General features: G+C 39.8%; 1 protein-coding gene across 2 annotated transcripts in view; it reads left to right on the top strand.

Annotated features, from left to right (window-relative positions):
- Nucleotides 1-9,619: 9,619 nt before the first annotated feature.
- MTRF1 (mitochondrial translation release factor 1) overlaps nucleotides 9,620-20,252 on the top strand; it is a 32,960-nt gene continuing 22,327 nt past the window's right edge. Inside the window, exons 1-4 of one of the 2 annotated variants that reach the window (XM_043995746.1) lie at nucleotides 9,620-9,729; nucleotides 13,056-13,475; nucleotides 17,052-17,143; nucleotides 19,270-19,351. In XM_043995746.1, coding sequence (XP_043851681.1) covers nucleotides 13,064-13,475; nucleotides 17,052-17,143; nucleotides 19,270-19,351 — 586 coding nt within the window. In that variant the 5' untranslated portion in view covers nucleotides 9,620-9,729; nucleotides 13,056-13,063. Of the gene's footprint in view, nucleotides 9,730-12,431; nucleotides 12,453-13,055; nucleotides 13,476-17,051; nucleotides 17,144-19,269; nucleotides 19,352-20,252 lie in introns of those variants that run through there. The other variant, XM_043995748.1, reaches the window with a different exon arrangement.

Here is a 20,252-nt window from a genome sequence, read left to right on the forward strand (position 1 = left end):
AGCCTCACTCTCTCCTCCAGAGTCATCAGAGTCTAGTGACAAGACAAAAGTCAACTCACTGTCAATGCCCCAGAAGGGCTAAGTAGGAATTGAGATAAAAGATGGCCTAATTTACTATCACAAAAATATCAATTTGGGAGGGGAAGACCCTTAAAACTTCTGGCCAGAACAGAAAACAATTGCTATTCACACTCATTCTAAACTATCAAAATCTAAATGATGAGATATAGAAGTTTGGGCTGGGGCTATTATTGGCAATTTAATGAAAACAGAGTGATTTGGGTTTAAAGGCTAGTCAGGTAGCACCATTTGAAACACAATTGTCTGGTACAGAGAATCACTGATTCCTTTAAAACCATTTTCTTTTTGAAAGCCTGTTTTTCCAGAGTTATATTTCAAGAAATCATAAATGAAAACTGCACTAGACTAAAAAAGTAAATTGCTTTTAGAAAAAAAAATAACCCCAAAATATCTCACAAAATATAAGCAACCAAACATTATATTCCACAGACAGAACATCCACATGTAAGGATATGGTGCCCCAAGTGGATAAAGGGATCACATGTAGTAAGGGGCTATAGTGTATAGGTGCAAGGGAGGCAGAACAGATATTTCTAGCCTCATCTTCCCTGATCTTTCTCCAAGAGAGACCTTCATTCCTACCAGGTGCTTTTTTCCCCCTAGAACTAGTTCTGGGGACTACAAGTCTTCAGTTCTTGCTTGTGGTTCATCACAGACCAGAGCACAGGCCAGAAGAGTGTTAACCACACCTCTCCTTGGGTCCTGTCATGTCCAGAATTACATAACTACTAAAGTAATAAAGTACCTGGTATTCATCTACCAGTGGTTAAATGTACAAATCCAGGGTGTTTTTGTTTTTAAACTATACTCCCAAATAACCAGTAAAATATGACCTCTATTTATTTTTTTTTTTTTAGTGAGGCAATTGGGGTCAAGTGACTTGCCCAGGGTCACACAGCTAGTAAGTGTTAAGTGTCTGAGGCCGGATTTGAACTCAGGTCCTCCTGACTCCAGGGCGCTCTATCCACTGCGCCACCTAGCTGCCCCCTCTATTTAATCTTTAATTGCAAGTTTGGTTTGGGTGTAGAAATGGAAATATATGGCCCCAATTTCTTCCATCCATCTGGATGATATTTGTAAAGTGCTTCCCATGGTGCCGTACTATACAAATGTTAGCTATTATTCTTATTACTATTAATCAATAAAACAATAAATCAAGCCCTGATTTGTAAGGCTTGCTGATTTCCAAGATGTGAATTTTCATACTGCTATTTTAACCAGTACCTTCTCCTGAAAGAGCTTCTTTTTCCTGGACTTTTGTTTCTGCTTCATAATAAATATAATAGATTTTGAATTAAAAGGGCCCTCAGAGTTCATTAAGTGCAGCACTCTCATTTAATGTTTAGCTGTGGGAGTTACTGGCTGAAGGCTGAGCTGATAAGCAGACAGGCTGGGCTGTCAGTCACTTGAGCTCTCTCTCCTTCCTTTTTGGAGGTCTAGCTTCACTTCATCCTGGGATGTGACTTGCTATTGATGTGGGGGATAGATTTGGGATCAAACTGATAGTGAGGCGCCCCAAAGAATTACAAGACTCAGTGACTCAGTTTCCCAAGTTTTATTAAAATACTATGAGGCCACAGGGAGATACCATGGACATAAGTGTCTCAGTTCGGGAGATGGAAAATAGTTATATTTATAGAGAGAAAAAGTAGGTTATCTCCTAATTTGGACTTCCTGGGGTCCTAAGACAACACCCAAGGCAGGTACCTTTTTTCTTGGAGGTGTGTTTTTGGAGTTTACATGTCATAAGGTAAAGCTAAGGACACATTTGGCCTTTTCTGTGCATGCTCATAAAGACATGTTTAAACTTGTCAAAGCCAGAGGATCTCTGTGTTTTTGATATCTCTTCACTTAAGATCTGGTTTCTAGGTGTCCTGTCATCTAGGAATATTAATGGCTATTAATGGTTAATAGCCCCTGGTTACTGTCTCTGTTGATGGTAAGGACTGATAGGGACAAACCCTCTTGGTTAGTGTAATAACACAAACCTTAGTTTCTCTGTTAACCCTTTTAGGTATTATTGATAAGGACTCAAGCCTCAGTTTATTTGTTAAGCTACTTTTTAGCTACTATTGAGTCTTAGGTTATCTGTTAGCCTCCTCCATCACTATCTAGCCACCCCCTTGGCACAACCAAAAATTTATCATGGCAGATGTGCAGCTGCCCTTTTCATTGTTCCTGATTCATCTGCCCAGAGAAAGCCCCAACAAAAATATTCTCTTTGCACTTGGGCAGCTAGGTGGCACAATGGATAACTATGTGTCATTGGGCAAGTCTCAACCTCTGTCTGCCTCAATTTCCTTCCTTAGTTGTAAAACAGGGATCATAATGTCACCATGCCATGGGCGAAATGTGGGGATTTTTAGGTATTCCTCAATAAAGGATTACACTCTCATACGCAGTCCAGTTAGAATTAAAGTGGTCTTTTATTTAGTACTAAGGAAAGTGACCTAGTCTGAAGCTGAAGACTTCATCCCACCTTGGGGAAGATGGCTTAGAAACATCCTAATATTATGGAAATGCAGTAGTATCCCAAAAAACCTAAAGATCCCAACCCTCCAAGGAATCCTTGAATCTCCCAGGGGAGGGGCAGCTCTGCCTCCCACCTCAGGAATGAGTGTTGCCCAGTATGACCCTGGTACACTGATATGAAAGATGGGTGCTGCATTTCTTCTTCTTCTTTTTTTTTTAGTGAGGCAATTGGGGTTAAGTGACTTGCCCAGGGTCACACAGCTAGTAAGTGTTAACTGTCTAAGGCTGGATTTGAACTCAGGTACTCCTGACTCCAGGGCTGGTGCTCTATCCACTGCGCCACCTAGCTGCCCCAGGGTGCTGCATTTCTTACTGATGCTGATGTCAGATGGAATTAGGGTCAAACTGATCTTGAGTCATCCCAAAAGAATTACAAGACTCAGTGACTCAGTTTCCCAAGTTTTATTGCAATACTGTGGGTGACCACAGGGAGAGAACCAGAATAGTGGAAAGTTATCTCTCGAATAGTGAAAGAAAAGATAGTTATATTTATAGTATGGCTAAATTGATTATCAGTTTCATTATAATAATCTCCACCTTTGGGAGGTATAGGGGAAGACCTATCCTGATTGGGAGTTCCTAGGGTCCTAAACCAACCCTTGAGGTGGGTACCTTTTTCTGTGGAGGTGTGTTTTGGGGGATTACATGTCATAAGGTGAATCTGGGGACAAATTTGGCCTTTTCTGCACATGTTTCTTTTTGGTTCCCATGCCTAGTTTCAAAACATCTTCGTTTATCATTTATTCCTAGTTTGAGTTTCTATAGCCTGTCAATATATCATTGTTATAGTCTAAGGTCTTCATGGCCTAGCTCCCTATGTTCCCATTATGGGTACTGATTTATGTGGGCAAGAGAACCTGGCATCCTGACTTGTAAGTTATCCATTAACTGGGGTCTGAATCCCTTTTAGAGCTAATATCTGAATTAGAGCTTGAGTCTTGGGTTTTTCTGTTAACCCCTTTTTTACCTCCTACATCACCTTGAGTAATCCAGCCAGTGATAAAAAAGGGAAGGGTCCATTTGCATTAGGGACTAGGTTAAAATGGGGCGTGCAAGCCCCCATTCTTTGCACCCACCAGCTGCACACTGGGGTGCCCTTTGTCACAAAAAAGAAATAAATGAGCTTTTGTCACATTGCCACTGCAGCTGAGTTCCAGAGAATTATTGAGCAAGGGTCGTTTTCCTCTCAGGGGTGTTGGGAATTCTTAAGAATTCCTCTTGGGGCAGCTAGGTGGCGCAGTGGATAGAGTACCAGCCCTGGAGTCAGAAGGACCTGAGTTCAAATCCAGCCTCAGACTCTTAACACTTACTAGCTGTGTGATCCTGGGCAACTCACTTAACCCCAATTGTCTCACCAAATAATAATAATAATAATAATAATTCCTCTTTATAGAATTACACCCTCTTGCACACAAATCCAATTAGAATAAAATATTTAATTTGGGCATTAGAAAAAGTAAAACCTTGAGACAAGTTTCAAGGGGAGGTGTAGTAATGCTATGTCCTAGAGCAGAAGACAGGCAAATACTTATGTAGAGGACTGATGGTGGAAGTGATCATCTGACTGTGGAAAGTTCCCTCATTGGGGGTGCACCTGAGGGAGGACTATCCCCCACAGGTGGTGGTGGTTGGGAGAAGTTCAGTGAAAGTTGGCACCAAAGGAGCCATCTTGGTCCCCCTCATACCACAAAGGCAGCAGCCACACCCAATGGGCCTATCTCTCCTGCTTCAAGGTGTGTCTCAAAGAGAAGACCTGTGTCATCTGGCTAGGTCAAACTTCAATAGTCCTACCCCATAACACTAAACCTCATGTCAATAATATCGCCTATCTCCCAAAGTTCTTGTGAGGATCAGATGAGGTAATAGGTACTTAATAAATGTTTATTAGCGTCCCTAGTTTATTACTGTTCCCTAGCAACAGGACAAAACCTGTGTTCTGTGTGATGGAGGAAGGGGGACATCTCTCCAGAAATGGTAGCCTTAAAAGTCAAAGAAATGTAGACAGCAGGGTTGTGTAAATAAAGACATTCTCATTCTGCTTCATCTCAAAGGGAGGTCACCACTATCTAGGACTTCAGGTCTAACCTAGACTTCCTGAAAGTCTGAGATTAATGACAGGGAAACATCCCTACCTACTGAGAGAAATGAAGTAAAGTCTCCCCCACAAAAAATGCTGTTATCTCAGAAAACAAAACATAAGAAAGGAGGATTGCAGGAAGGGGCCTCAAGGCTAAAAGACAGTCTTGCAGGTACCTAAAAGTAGATATAGAAGAGAACTTCAAGGCTACTAGTCTAGCTAGTCCAAGTGTGCCAAAGATTAAAGCTAGTTTGTACTGAGCTTGCTTAATTAGCTTATGTATATTTTTTTTTCCTTTTTCTTTCTTTCTTTTTTTTTTTTTGCTGGGCAATTGGGGTTAAGTGACTTGCCCAGGGTCACACAGCTAGTAAGTGTCAAGTGTCTGAGGCCCAATCTGAACTCAGGTCCTCCTGAATCCATGGCCGGTGCTTTATCCACTTCGCCACCTAACTGCCCCAACTGCCACCATTTTCAAATATGCAATGTATGAAATGGGAAGGGGGACATGTTAAGGAGAAATATGTAGAGGCATTCCAAGAAGATTGTATACCTCTTAGTCCTCAACCAATGAGGCTAAGAAGGGACGGAACTTTGAGATAGGATTAGGGATTAAAAAGAGTAGTTTTCTGTGACAAAGCCCATCACTCTTCTATAGTGTGTGCCCATTCTTCTTCTTCTTTTTTTTAGTGAGGCAATTGGGGTTAAGTGACTTGCCCAGGGTCACACAACTAGTAAGTGTTAAGTGTCTGAGGCTGGATTTGAACTCAGGTACTCTTTTTTTTTTTTTTTTTTTTTTTTAGGCAATGGGGGTTAAGTGACTTGCCCAGAGTCACACAGCTAGTAAGTGTCAAGTGTCTGAGGCCGGATTTGAACTCAGGTACTCCTGAATCCAGGGCCGGTGCTTTAACCACTGCGCCATCTAGCTGCCCCCAGAACTCAGGTACTCTTGATTCCAGGGCAAGTGCTCCATCCACTATGCCACCTAGCTGCCCCAATGTGTGCCCATTCTTGCAAGAATGTAATAAAGCCTTCATATAGTCACCAAAAATGAAAGTCCAGTATTTTTATTTCTGACACCTACCCAGAGCAGACCTGATCTTGGGAGACACCAAGATTTCTCCAAAGTTGACATTCTCCATCTTCCTGAAACCACCTGACAACTTGTCTCAATCACTTAACCTCCCTAATAAAGAAAGCGAGTGAGCAGCCCTACCAGATAGATGCCTTTTGCTCTAAAGCTATGTAAAACTATATCATTTCTGTTTCTCTGTGTGTGTCCTTTTGTTTTGGGGAGTTGCAACTGTCCATTAGCTGATGTTAATTAAACTTTTATCTTCTAAGCCTTGCCTCTAGACTTATTGTCAAAGGCAAGTAGGTAGGAAGAATTGTTTTTCTGGAACATATTAGAATCTCTTGCCTGAGAAATGTACCAACAGTGGCAGAATGGATTAGAACTCAGGACATGACTCTAAATAGGCCTCAGGTCCTTATGATTTTGATGGAGGAGTCTAAAAAAGGGTTGACAGATAATCTTATCAATAGTACCTAAAAGGGTTAACAGAGAAACTAAGGTTTGTGTTCTTATCAACAGTACTGTAACCAAGAGGGTTCAAGTCCCTATCAACCAACACCATCAACAGAGACAGTAACCAGGGACCATTAACCATTAATAGCCATTAAAATATTCCTAGATGAAAGGACACCTAGAAACTAGATCTTAAGAGATATCATAAGGGGCAGCTAGGTGGCGCAGTGGATAAAGCACCGGCCCTGGATTCAGTAGTACCTACCTGAGTTCAAATCCAGCCTCAGACACTTGACACTTACTAGCTGTGTGACCCTGGGTAAGTCACTTAACCCCCATGGCCCCGCAAAAAAAAAAAATTTTTTTAAAGAGATATCATAAACACAGACCCTCTGTCTTTAGGAACATGAGCAGAAAAGATCAAACGTGTCCTTAGGTTCACCTTATAACATGTAAACCCCAAAAACACACCTCCAAGGAAAAAGTACCCACCTGGGGGTTGTCTTAGGACCCCAGGAAGTCCAAATTAGGATAAGACCTCCCACATACCTCTTTAAGGAGGAGTTAAGATAATGAGGAGATAACCACTTTTTCTCCCTATAAATATAACTATCCTTCCCTCTATTTGAGACACCTGTCTCCTTTGGGTGCTTCTCCCTGTAGCCTCACAGTATTTTAATAAAACTTGGGAAACTGAATCACTGAGTCTTGTAATTCTTTGGGATGCCTCACGATCAATTTGATCAATTAAATCCATCCCCTCCTTCAATTTCTTTGACTGTGGGCCAATCCCATGTTTCAGTTTCCTCACCTTTAATATGGGAAACCTCAAAGAGTAGTTGTGAAGAGCCAATGAGTTAATATATACCCAAAGAGTTTTGTACATCTTTTCTTATGTGTTGTCTACCCCATTAGAATGTGAGTTCCTGAAAAAAAAAAAAAAGAATGTGAGCTCCTGGAGGGCAGGCGATGTCTTTTGTCCTTTTTTGTGTCCCCAACCCTTGGTACAATGCCAGACATTTAGTAGATGCTTAATAAATGATTATTGACTAAGTGGTGCCCACTTACCCCCATTCTTCTTATCTGAGTTTATGCAGAACTGAATAATATAATGAGTTATGTTACAGTTTGAACTCAAATTTAAAAAAAATATAGAGACCATAACAGCACTCCATAAAGATGTCAAAAATATAATGTGTATTAAAGAAAAAGAAAAAAACTGATTCGACAAAAGAATTGCAGACATTCAACTATTTCTTCTACCACTGTGTCTGGAGGTTTTTATCTTTGCATTTGTCAAATCAGTAATGTCAGTATTTTTCTGGGTTTTTAACCCGGCAAACATTTATTGAACAAGACATGAGATAGGCCCTGGGGCTACAGAGGCAATAGCACTACAGCCCCTCTTCCCAAATTCCTGGAGAGTAGGGGAATAAAATATGGACACAGAGGAGTGAATACACTTTTTAGAGGAAGAGGGATCTAATTGTTGGGGACCCAGACCTAGCCTTGAGTAGGAAGAGATACCTAAACTGACCTTTGAAGGAAGCTGGGGACTTGACGAGGCAGAGATGAGGGATAAATGCAATTTGAGAGTTTAAGGTGTGTTAATTCTGGAAATCAAAATTATTTCATTTCTCTTGATCATCTGTTTCCCTCCTCCTCTCTGGCCTTTTTGTCTGGAATGCTTTTTCTTCACATCTCCATCTGCCCTCTCCAAACCTTCAGCTTTCTTCAAGGTTCTCAGTTTTGGGGCTGCCTCCTCAAGAAGCATATCCAGATTGTTAGTGCTTAGTCTTCTCAAATTATCTTGTATTGACTCCTGTTTTTTCATTATGTCCCAGAATAGAATGTAAGGTCTTTACCAGTGGAAACTTTTTTTTGGTCTTTGTATTACCAGGACCAGTCTAACTGCTTGAGGGTAGACCAGAGTGGGAATGTGACCTTGAGTCTCACCCAGAACACATAAACTACCTTGAGTAAAAGAAAACTTGCACGTGACCCTGGGCTATGTAGGTATTATGCCTTCTTTGTTCTGTTTCTATATAATACCTAGCCTGCCCAGGGGCTGGGATCTGGGATGTTACTTTGTCAAGTTGCTACACCGGATGACTGATCTCTTCTGAGTCAACTTCCTTCAACAACCCAATTAACCTAACTAATCCTAATAAAACCTATTAATAATTAAGCAAGTATGAGCCCCCTCTTTCTTCGATATCTCAGTATTGTCTCAGAAGGTATGCCACCCTACAATTGGCAATATTAGGGCAAGATAGTCTGCTCCTCTTATACTAACATCAGGCTTTACACTTAGGGATTTAATAAGGAGGTATTGAGTTGGCAGTCAAAAGCACTATAGAATGCCTCTCTCTCACTCCCATCCACCCTCTCCTCCAAACCCCTATATCTGAGCTTTTCTCACTTTCTATTATTTGGGTCAAAGGTCCACATATACAAAATGAAGTGAAGAATTGAGGCAATTTGCTAGATATTTCAAGTCAAGAAAAGATTATCTTATTATTTGGATAATTCAGAAAAAATGTTTTAGACTTAATTGTTTAGATACAGTATCTTTGGCAAGAAAACCCTAAATGGGGTCACGAAGAGTCAGACACGACTGAAATGACTGAACCACAACAACAACTTAGACTAAATCACAGAGAAAGCGCCTGACCTGCATTGGCAAAAGGAGTTTCTTAATCTGCGAGTACCCTGTACCAGCGACTTCAGTCAGTCAATAAACATTTACTAAGCACTTACAGTTGTGCTATGCAATCACTGTTCTAGTTCCTATTCACAGATAATATGCACAACTAATTTTTCTCTTTAAATATATTTATTTTTCTTTGTTTTTGCGGAGCAAAGTGTGTTAAGTGACTTGCCCAGGGTCACACAGCTAGTAAGTGTCAAGTGTCTGAGGTCAAATTTTAACTCAGGTCCTCCTAAATCCAGGGCCGATACCTTATCCACTGCGCCACCTAGCTGCCCCCTAAATGTACTTATATAGCCAAAGATATAGTTGTGATATTGATAGCAAAGTTTATCCTCTCCAATTTTCAGATGGAAAAACAGGTTAAACGACACAATTTTCTTTTCTTTTTTTTTTTTTTTTGCGGGGCAATGAGAGTTAAGTGACTTGCCCAGGGTCACACAGCTAGTAAGTGTCAAGTGTCTGAGAATAGATTTGAACTCAGGTCCTCCTGAATCCAAGGCCGGTGCTTTATTCACTGCGCCACCTAGCTGCCCCCCACAATTTTCAAAAATATATTCCAAGTAACGTAGTTTAGTACTTACTAACCCTGAATGAGTACCACATAAATACTTCAAGTTACCTCCTCTAAAACTACTGATCTTTTGTTTACTTACTGATCCCTTATCAATTTCAGTTTCCCTTTTCCTCTTCCCCTTGTGGCATGTTGGGATTTGTAGTTCCTGCCTCAGTAGCAGGAATTCTGGGAGTTGTAGTTTACCTCCTCATTCCCCCTTCCTTTTCAATGGCTGCGCTCGTATAAAGGTACAGTATTGGGTATTAGTTGTGTTTCTTCTTCTGTCCTTGTCATTTATGTTCCTTTGGGGCTCAGTCCTTTCCCTTGCTCCCTCTTGGGGAATGAACTGCCAAAATGACCCTAGATTTCTAATCCAGTAGCCCAGAAACCCAGAAAGAGGTGGAGATGAAGCTCTGAAAAAAGAGATACAAGAGGGTCTTTGGGAGGGCTCCCCAGGAATGAAAGTGACCTTTAGGGAGATGTACCTATGGCTGGAACCTAAGAAAGTTATTGAGGAGCACGGCGAGGTCAGCCCTCAAGTAAGAAGTCTGGGACACTTGCCACATTTCTGAGCTACTCGGCTTCTTAATGTCCCTTGTTCATATGTTGGTTTCATCAGAAGGACCCGGAAAGCTTTGCAGAAGTTGCATTATTACTGCTTCAGCTTTTCAGGCCCCGGAAGGAAAGTTACAGCATCCATGGGCCTGAAATATTGAGAGATTTCTCCTCCCTGGGGAATTGTAGGCTTCTAATGCCCAAGGACAGCTAGATCACCTATGAGTCCCCTGAGGGATGAAGCGTCCCTCCTCCTGCACACGTGGAGTTTATGCCTAGCATGTCAGAAATGATGTTAAGTCTGAGGGCTTTCAGTACCCAAGCAGTAAAACTTTATATATATATATATATAGTATTTTATATATATATATAAAATATATATATATAATATATATATAAAGTATTATATATAATATATATTATATATAGTATTTTATATATATAAAATATATATTTTTTATATATATATAGTATTTATATACTATATATATATATATATATAGTATATAAATATTTCTGTGGGGCAGGGCAGAGTTGCTGTTCCTGATGTTTGAAAGCTATGTAATCAGAGGTTCTTGATTGGGGGAGGGGACAGTGTGTCTGTGAACTTAAAAAAAAATTTCAAAATTATTTCAATATAATCGGCTTCCTTTGTAAATCGTGCATATTTTACACATGGAAAAACGGTATTCTGAGAAGGGGAAGGAACTCATAGCATTAAAAAAAAATTAACCCCTGCTCTAGATTTTAGAGTAATCATCGTCACTTATGTTTCTCAACAAAATTCAAGGGGGAAAATGTTATTTGAGGTCTTTTCAAATAACATTTTTCCCCTAGAATTTTATTTTCCCAAATTACATGTAAAATACAAATTTTGACATCACTTTTTCTTTTGGTGAGGCAATTGGGGTTAAGTGACTTGCCCAAGGTCACACAGCTAGTAAGCGTCAAGTGTCTGAGGCTGGATTTGAACTCAGGTACTCCTGAAGTCAGGGCTGGTGCTTTATCCATTGGGCCACCTAGCTGCCCCTCAAATAACATTTTCAAAAAATATATGGCTCCGGGCAGCTAGGTGGCCCAGTGGATAGAGCGCCAGTCCCGGACTCAGGAGTACCTGAGTTCAAATCCAGCCTCAGACACTTGACACTTACTAGCTGTGTGACCTTGGGCAAGCCACTTAACCCCAATTGCCTCACCAAAAAATAAACAAACAAACAAAAAATATGGCTCCCTCCTTTTTTCTCTGGTGCAAAAATTGTCAAAGAATACTTGAGAGAGTGTTTTTTAAATGTGCTTGAGTCACTGTGTAAAGCAACACAAGTATTAGCTATGGGATTTTTGTGATTTTCACTTTGTTTCCTAATTACCTCTTTTCTCTCACAGGTTTTGGGCTAATTCTAAGTGAAATTCAGTGAGAGATAGTGGTATTATGAAAAGAGCTCTGGACTTAGAATCAGATAGTATGGATTTGAGAGTTCTGAATGAAGCCCAATTTCTTCATCTTTAAAACTGGAAATGATAATAGTTCTACCTACCCCACAGAGTAATTGTGGTAGTCAAATATCTGTTCAATCAATCAGTTTATTAAAAATAAATTATTATTATTATGTTGGCTGCTATATATAATATAAAAATATTATATAAATTATTTTATATACATTTTATATCTTTACATAAATTATATAGAATATATAAAGTATTATATAAATAAGAGCTAACATAGTTGATTTCTGGTTAACTTTGTAGTTCTGATTTATATTTTTCCTGTGATTCATATCAACCTAATTATGTCTATTAATTCCATCAACATATAAACTTCTGAGTTCCAGACACAATTTATTTTTCTTATATTACCTTTTTTCTATGAAATTCCTTTTATTTTCCTATGAAACCACCATGTATATACTAATTATCTATTATAGTAATAAATGATAGTTACCCTATACAGATAATCCTCAGACTTCATTGGGGGCAGTGAGGGTTAAGTGATTTGCCCAAGGTCACACAGCTAGTTAAGTGTCAAGTGTCTGAGGCCGGATTTGAACTCAGGTTCTCCTGAATCCAGGGCCTGTACTTTATCTACTGCACCACCTAGCTGCCCCAGACTTCATTTTTAACAAATAGTTTTTTGTTTTGGGTTTTTTTTTTTTGGCAGGGCAATGAGGGTTAAGTGACTTGCCTAGGGTCACACAGCTAGTAAGTGTCAAGTGTCTGAGGTCAGATTTGAACTCAAGTCCTCCTGAATCCAGGGCCAGTGTTTTATCCACTGAACCACCTAGCTGCCCTCTTTAACAAATAGTTTACCCTCTATCCTATACCAGCATCCTCTATAGAGACTATTCTCACTGGAATTTTCTTCTTTTCTGACTACTCTCAGCATAGGAGCCAAGGAACAGAGAACTATTGTGGAAAACGGGTAAGGGAATGGGAGAATTAAAGGAGCAGAAAATTGTTACTATAGAAGGGAAAGAGCTCTGAACTTGTAATACACCAGTTGATCTCAAAGGTTTCTTATAGCTCTAAAATTCTGTGACTATAGGCCTGGATGACTTTTATATATTATGCTGTGTCAGATACTTTCCAGTTGTTCACCAACAGAGTAAGATCCAGGCTTAGAGTTTGGAGGTAATTTAAAAATGGCTCTTTCCAACCTTTTCTGCTCAGAAGTTTGTTAATGAGGGTCACTTTAGGTAAAGTGCTATATATAAACCTCACATCCCTATATAAATGGTCTTTATTTTTATTATTATCATTATATCAGAAGCCTTGATCATTTGTCATGGTTGCTTAGCGGAAATGGGCAGATAGAAAATGATGCTGCCTTCGATCAGTTGATTACTCCCATTTTACTACTTGGAGAATTGTGGAGGGGTTATCTTATGGGCTGGTAAATACTAAGACTTTATGTGGATGAGGAGACTAGACAAGATTTTTGAGGTCCATCTAGCTTTATAATTCTCTTGCTAATATAATAAAAGTAGTAGGTTTTGTTTCAGTGATTGTTTTTGCACAATTTCAGATGCTGAGATGAGTCGTTACCTGAGTGTTTGGATCCTTTCAGTTAATTATCACCAGCAATGTCGTTTCTATGGCCTTCTTCCTCATCTATCCAGAAGGAATGGGCTTAACCCAAAGCAGTATATTTTTAGGCCAAACTGGAACTACATATATTATTCTCCATTACAAAGAAATTGGTCAAGGAAATATTGTCATCAAGATAGCAGGATACTGTGGAAATATAAAGCACTACAGAAATATATGGAGGACCTAAACGGAGAATATCAGAGGCTTGATGGATTGTTACATAATGTCTCTGTGAGTGAAGGTGATCGAAGGACTATGAGCAGAAGACATGCTGAGTTGGCTCAATTTACTGCCATCTGTAAAGAAATTCAGGAGTCTGAAAGAGCAATAGAAGAATTAGAATCAATGTGTAAAAGTAAGTAAATGTTCTCTATACATACACATGTATACATACATACTTACATAGAGATGCATATACTAACTGGCATTTACTAATACTCTTTTTTTTTTTTGGTGAGGCAATTGGGGTTAAGTGACTTACCCAGGGTCACACAGCTAGTAAGTGTCAAGTGTCTGAGGTTGGATTCGAACTCAGGTTCTCCTGAATCCAGAGCTGGTGCTTTATCCACTGGGCCACCTAACTGCTCCGACTAGCTAGCATTTATATAAAGCTTTAAGGTTTGCAAAGCATTTTACAAATCTTATTTTATCCTCACAACAAATCTGGGAGGTTGATGCTTTGATTAACCCCATTTGACAATTGAAGAAACAAAGGCAGACTGTTTAAGTGACTTGCCATAGCTAGTGTCTGAAGACAAATTTGAACTCAGGTGTTCTTGATTCCAGGTACAGCACTCTATCCACCCTTGCCTTGTATAGTCAAATACAGGTCCTTTTTTTGTGTGTGTGAGGCAATTGGGGTTAAGTGACTTGCCCAGGGTCACACAGCTAGTAAGTGTCAAGTGCCTGAGGTCAGATTTGAACTCAGGTACTCCTGAATCCAGGGCCAGTACTCTATCCACTGCACCACCTAGCTGCCCCCAAATACAGTATCTTTAAAAAATATTAATGCCTCAGAGCACCAAAATTGTAAAAAACAAAAAACTTCCAAGTTAAAACAAGTGGAGAAAATGTAAATTCTGAGAGTACAGATCTATCTGTGTGATTAATGTATTAATATGATATGGTTCACTGCAATCAAGAAGACATGAGTCCAAATCTGGCATCAGACCCTTAATAGCTGTGTGACCCTGGGCAAGTCACTTAACTTTTGTTTACTTTAATCCACTGGAGAAGGAAATGGCAAACCACTCCAGTATCTTTTTTTTTTTTTTTGGTGAGGCAATTGGGGTTGAGTGACTTGCCCAGGGTCACACAGCTAATAAGTGTTAAGTGCCTGAGGTCAGATTTGAACTCAGGTCCTCCTGCTCCAGGGCCGGTGCTCTATCCACTGTGCCGCCTAGCTGCCCCCACTCCAGTATCTTTGCCAAGAAAACCCATGGACAGCATTGGCATTCTATGTTCCACAGAGTCACAAAGAGTCAGAGATGACTCAACAACAACAACAAGAGATCGTACAAAAAAGTATTAATTTTCTGTATTACCTGATGATGGTGCTGATGATTACTGTGGTAGAATCAGAAATTTCCCCAACTTTTGCCATTTAGACTTTAGGTATCATAACCCGGGAAAGCCAAACTCCATCATATTTACCAAGATTTAGAACTACATGAATGTTTCATGCTTTGTGGTCAGTTAGTCAGCTCCTATGATTGACTCAGTGACTTAATTAAGCCAAATGAATTAAAAAAGCATTTATTAAGAGCCTGCTGGATGCCAGACACTATGCTAAATCCCAGGGATACAAAGAAAGAAAAAAAACAGCCCTTGTTCTCAAGGATCTCAAAGTCTAATGAGGAAAAAAAATTTAAAAAAAAAGAATTTACAGGAGCAACTAGGTGGCACAGTGGATAAAGCACTGACTCTTGATTCAGGAGGACCTGAGTTCAAATCCAGCCTCAGACACTTACTAGGCACTTACTAGCTGTGTGACCTTGGTCAAGTCACTTAACCCTCATTAAGCTGGGGGGAAACATTTTTTTTAAGTCTAATGAGAAAGACAACATGCAAACAACTATGTAAAAACAAGCCATACACAGGATAAATTGGAGTTGATCTTGGAAGGCATTAGTACTTTTTTCCCTCTTAGGAAAGCAATTTATTTCCATGTTTGGAGGTGGTTGTACCAGCACATCACTATTATTTATTTATAGTTACAAATGACAAAATAAACAACTTAATTTCACGGAAGGTAAAATTTTTTGAGCATTGAGATAGTGACATCTGAAGTAAAAATACCCGTGTTTCAATTCCAGCTCACTCTTTGTTACCTGCACAAATCAATTAACCTCTCAAAACCTCAGTTTCTTCATGTGCATTTCTTAAACCTATATTCAGGGCAGCTAGGTGGCACAATGGATAGAGCACTGGCCTGGATTCAGAAGGACCTGAGTTCAAATCTGGCCTCAGACACTTGACACTTACTAGCTGGGTCAACCTGGGCAAGTCACTTAACCCTCATTGCCCTGCAAAAAACAAAAACAAACCTATATTCAAAGTCCTTCATGTGCCCATCCTGCAAATGCCCACAACAGGCATTAGTATTAAGGAGCATGGGGAAAGGTTTCTTTGAAAAAGTGGGATTTTAGCTGGAACCCCCAGGAGGCCAGGGAAGCTGACAAATAGAGATGAGAAGGGGGTAGCTAGGTGGGGCTGTGGATAAAGCACTGGCCTTGGATTCAAGAGGACCTGAGTTCAAATCCAGCCTCAGACACTTGATACTAGCTGTGTGAACCTGGGCAAGTCACTTAACCCCCATTGCCCTGCAAAAAAAAAGAAAGAATGAAAAGGAAGGACAGACAGCAACAAGTGAACTAGGTCCTTCTGGCTGTGAGCTCAAGAACATTTTAAAGTCAGGATGTAAGTATATTCAGTTTGACACTAAACAACTTCCAAGGTAAAAGCATCAAATGCTGTCTTCCCATCTCAAACAAAAGTTTAAACCTGATCATTTTCCAGGATTTGAAAAGGTTTCTTACAACATTTTATGTCCCACATTGAATTAGGTGACAGGCCATGTGACATAATTAATAGAGAGCAGCACTCAGATCCAGGAAGACCTGGGATCAAGTTCTGCGACTGACGCCTTCTGGCTTTGTGACCCAGGACAAGTCACTTAATCTTTTAATGTTCTGGGCAACTCTCTAAGACAAAGTTTTGCAGAGAAGGTGCCAACTTGCATAGGTAGAGAGAGTTCCCTCTTCCAGGAGTTCTCTATAATATAACAAAAATATGACACATCCAGGTCCTATTACATGACGTGATCAAATACATTAGATTGGGATTTTGTCATAATCTGTATTCTTTTTCTTTTTTTCTTTATTTATTTGTTTTTTTATAATCTGTATTCTTACGAGAAAAAAAAACAAAACTTGATTGTAAAAAAATTTACCTATGAGCTGTTAGCTAAATTTACTGACTGCCCATTGTGTTCATGGGACTGAATTAAGCTTTGTAGGGAATTGTAAATGGATTATAATTATAATGGAATTATAAATGGCCCTCCCTGCTGTTGTGAGGATAAAATTAAATAAGAATTGCAAAAGCACTTAACATAGTGCCAGGCACCTTCAAGGCTGTGGTCAAAGAAATCCATCTGAAGAGTTCAAATCCAAAGAAATCCTGACCTGAAGGTAAATCTCTAATAGAATAAATCCCATGAGGGACAGGATTATTTTCTTTGTTGTCTTTGTAGCTTTAGCATTTAGCATTGGGTGTAGCACATGATAACCACTGAAATTGAATTAAATTAAATCAAATCCCTTTCTACAACCACCAAAATAGAACCAATCTAATGGGTGAGATTAACCTTTTTATAGCTTCTCCAAGCAAGTGAAAAGTTGTAACCATCGTTTCTGTTGTTGCTTTTTAGGTTTAGACAAACAAGATGAGAAACAGCTACTTGAACTTGCTTTAGAAGAAAGAGAAGCCATTGATCAAAAGATCAACAGGTTATGCAGAGAGGTAATCTCTAACCTTCATAGACATCACATAGAGAGCAATGTTTTTACTGGGGGCCCTTGGCTTTGGAGTTCACATTACTTTCTACATACTACTTCATTAAGTCTTACAGAGACTGAATAGTTATCAGTATCATCACTGTTGTTGTTTGTAATAATAATAATAATAATAATAATAATAATAATAATTGGTAGTATTTATATAGTACTTGCAGGTTTGTAAAGTGCTTACAAATGTGTCATTTTATCTTCACAACAGCTGTGAGAGGTAGGTGCTTTATTGACACTTTTACATTTGGGAAAACTGAGGCAGATAGAGGTTAAGTGACTTGGCCAGGGTCACTCATCTACTTAGCATATGAGGAAGGATTTAAACTCAAGGTCTTTCAGACTCCACATTCAGCTCAGTGCTGTCACTGAAAAGGAGAATTAAGGGAGGGGGAGAGGGAGGGATTAGTATGGCCTAGTGGAAAGAGCAATGGATTTGGAGATGGAAGACCTAAACTTGAATTCTGGCTATGTCTTTTTTTAAAGTGAGGCAACTGGGGTTAAGTGACTTGCCCAGGGTCACACAGCTAGTAAGTGTCAAGTGTCTGAGATTTGAACTCAAGTACTCCTGACTCTATCCACTGCACCACCTAGCTGCCCCCCCCCCACTATGTCATTTACTACCTCTGTGACCTCATCTAATCACACTCCCTTTTGGGCCTCAGTTTCTTCAACTGTAAATCAAAGAGACTAGAAGGTCCCTCCTGGATCTACCAATTTATAATCTAATAATGAATCCCTTCTTTTTAAATAGCTGGCTTGGCTAAGAAACCAGAATAGAAAACATGTTCTGGTGCCCAGTGACCACCAACCTGCTTTTATTTCCCACCAAACTAGCAGTCCCCAAAATGGGATAGAGAGATGAAAGAAGCAGAGGTGGCAGCATTAGTTTATTATTGCCACAGACTTAAAAATGGGGCTACAACATCAAGACAGAGCCAAGACTTCTGACTTTCAACACATTGTTCTTTGTCATGGGCAATATAGTTTACAATTTGAATTCTGTATCTCAGAAAACATTTATCTGGGAGAATCTCTATCCGTCTTGGTAGCTCCTGAAAGGTGTTTGGGCAGCTGTGAAATGTCTTCCCTTCTTCCCTGGGTTATTTTTTATTATTATTAGAAAATCTCCATTTCTAGTGATGCCTCAGAAATCCTCTATTTGAACCTTTTTGTCTGAGGGTGGATTCGAAGGAGAGTCTTTAAACAGAGAATGACTGTGAGTAGAAGTCAAGGCAGGGCATTGTGTCCCTGCTCTAACCCAGAGGAAGGAAGAGAGAATGAAGAGTCATATCACAAAAGCCTTTATCTCCTCCAAGGGAGGGTTTTCAAAGCTTTATTTTTTTCCTTTGGATGAATGAAACTAGTGTTTGGGAAATAATTATAATAAACCTAAGCTGAGGGAAACAGAATAGAAGACTTTGTGCTTTGAGCCAATGGTCAACATTTTAGAAAATTAAGATAATATGATAGCAGGGAAATAGAATCTCTCGAATTCATTGGGGTTTTTTTTTCTTGTTCTTTTTCTTTTTTTTTTTTTTTGGTGAGGCAATGGGGGTTAAGTGATTTGCCCAGGGTCACACAGCTAGTAAGTGTCAAGTGTCTGAGTCTGGATTCGAACTCAGGTCCTGCTGAATCCAGGGCTGGTGCTTTATCCACTGCGCCACCTAGCTGCCCCTCAAATTCATTGTTGATAAATTGTCAATGTGAAATGACCACTTAGTTCATGTCCAATATCATCCTTCTCCCAGTCTATTTGGCACTTAGAGGTCATGAACCTAAGTTACCTTACCAGTTAAGTGCTTTGAGAGTTTTGTGTAGCATCTCTTAGGCAGGTGCAAGTGTTATTCAGAGTGAATGAGGTAGGGCAGCTAGGTGGTGCAGTGGAAAGAGCAGAGGCCCTGGAGTCAGGAGGACCTGAGTTCAAATCTGGCCTCAGACACTTAACACTTACTAGCTGTGTGACCCTGGGCAAGTCACTTAACCTCAATTTCCTCACTAAAAAAAAAAAAACAGAGTGAATGAGGGAAAATGGACTTAGACATTTAGCACATAAAAATTAGAATGTGTTTTTCCCTCTAGCTTTTCCAGGCTCTGGTGCCAGAGGAGAAAGGTGACAAGAATGATATTATTTTAGAAGTAACATCTGGGAGAACAACTGGAGGTCAGTAAAATCATTTCATGGAGAAAATTCAAAATTTATTTTCCCACATATTGATTCTATTTTTCTTTCAGTTATTTTCACTCAGATTTTTTTTTGGGGGGGGTGAGGCAATTGGGGTTAAATGACTTGCCCAGGGTCATACAGCTAGTAAGTGTCAAGTGTCTGAGGTCAGATTTGAACCCTGGTCCTTCTGACTCCAGGGCTAATGCTTTATCCACTGTACCACCTAGCTGCACCTAATTCAAGTTTTTTGTTTTGTTTTGGTTTTTTTAGTGAGGCAATTGGGGTTAAGTGACTTGCCTAGGGTCACACAGCTAGTAAGTGTTAAGTGTCTGAGGCCGCATTTGAACTGAGGTCCTCCTGAATCCAGGGCCAGTGCTCTATCCACTGTGCCATATAGCTGCCCCTCAAGTTGTTTTTTTTTGAGGGGGGCAATGCGGGTTAAGTGACTTGCCCAGGGGTCACACAGCTAGTAAGCGTCGTGTCTGAGGTCCGATTTGAACTCAGGTCCTCCTGAATCCAGGGCCAGTGCTTTATCCACTGTGCCATCTGACTTTCACTCAGACTTTTAAAATAATCTCTTTAAAGAAAGGTAGAACTTTTAAAAACCAAAAGGTTTTTTAAAAAGGTTAAAAAGGTTTAAAAAAACTTAATGGATACAAATCAAGGAATTATATGACTTGTGAAAACTGATGTGAATTACACTGCACTGTTTCTTCCTACTTCCAACAATTTAATGTAGGTGAAATCAGGTTAAAACGAATACCAGGCAGCTAGGTGGCACAGTGGATAAAGCACCGGCCCTGATTCAGGAAGACCTTAGTTCAAATGTGGCTTCAGACACTTGACACTTACTAGCTGTGTGCCCCTGGGCAAGTCACTTAACCCTCATTGCCCTGCA

The sequence above is a fragment of the Dromiciops gliroides genome, chromosome 3 (assembly GCF_019393635.1).
Source record: "Dromiciops gliroides isolate mDroGli1 chromosome 3, mDroGli1.pri, whole genome shotgun sequence".
Classification (NCBI taxonomy): Eukaryota; Metazoa; Chordata; class Mammalia; order Microbiotheria; family Microbiotheriidae; genus Dromiciops; species Dromiciops gliroides.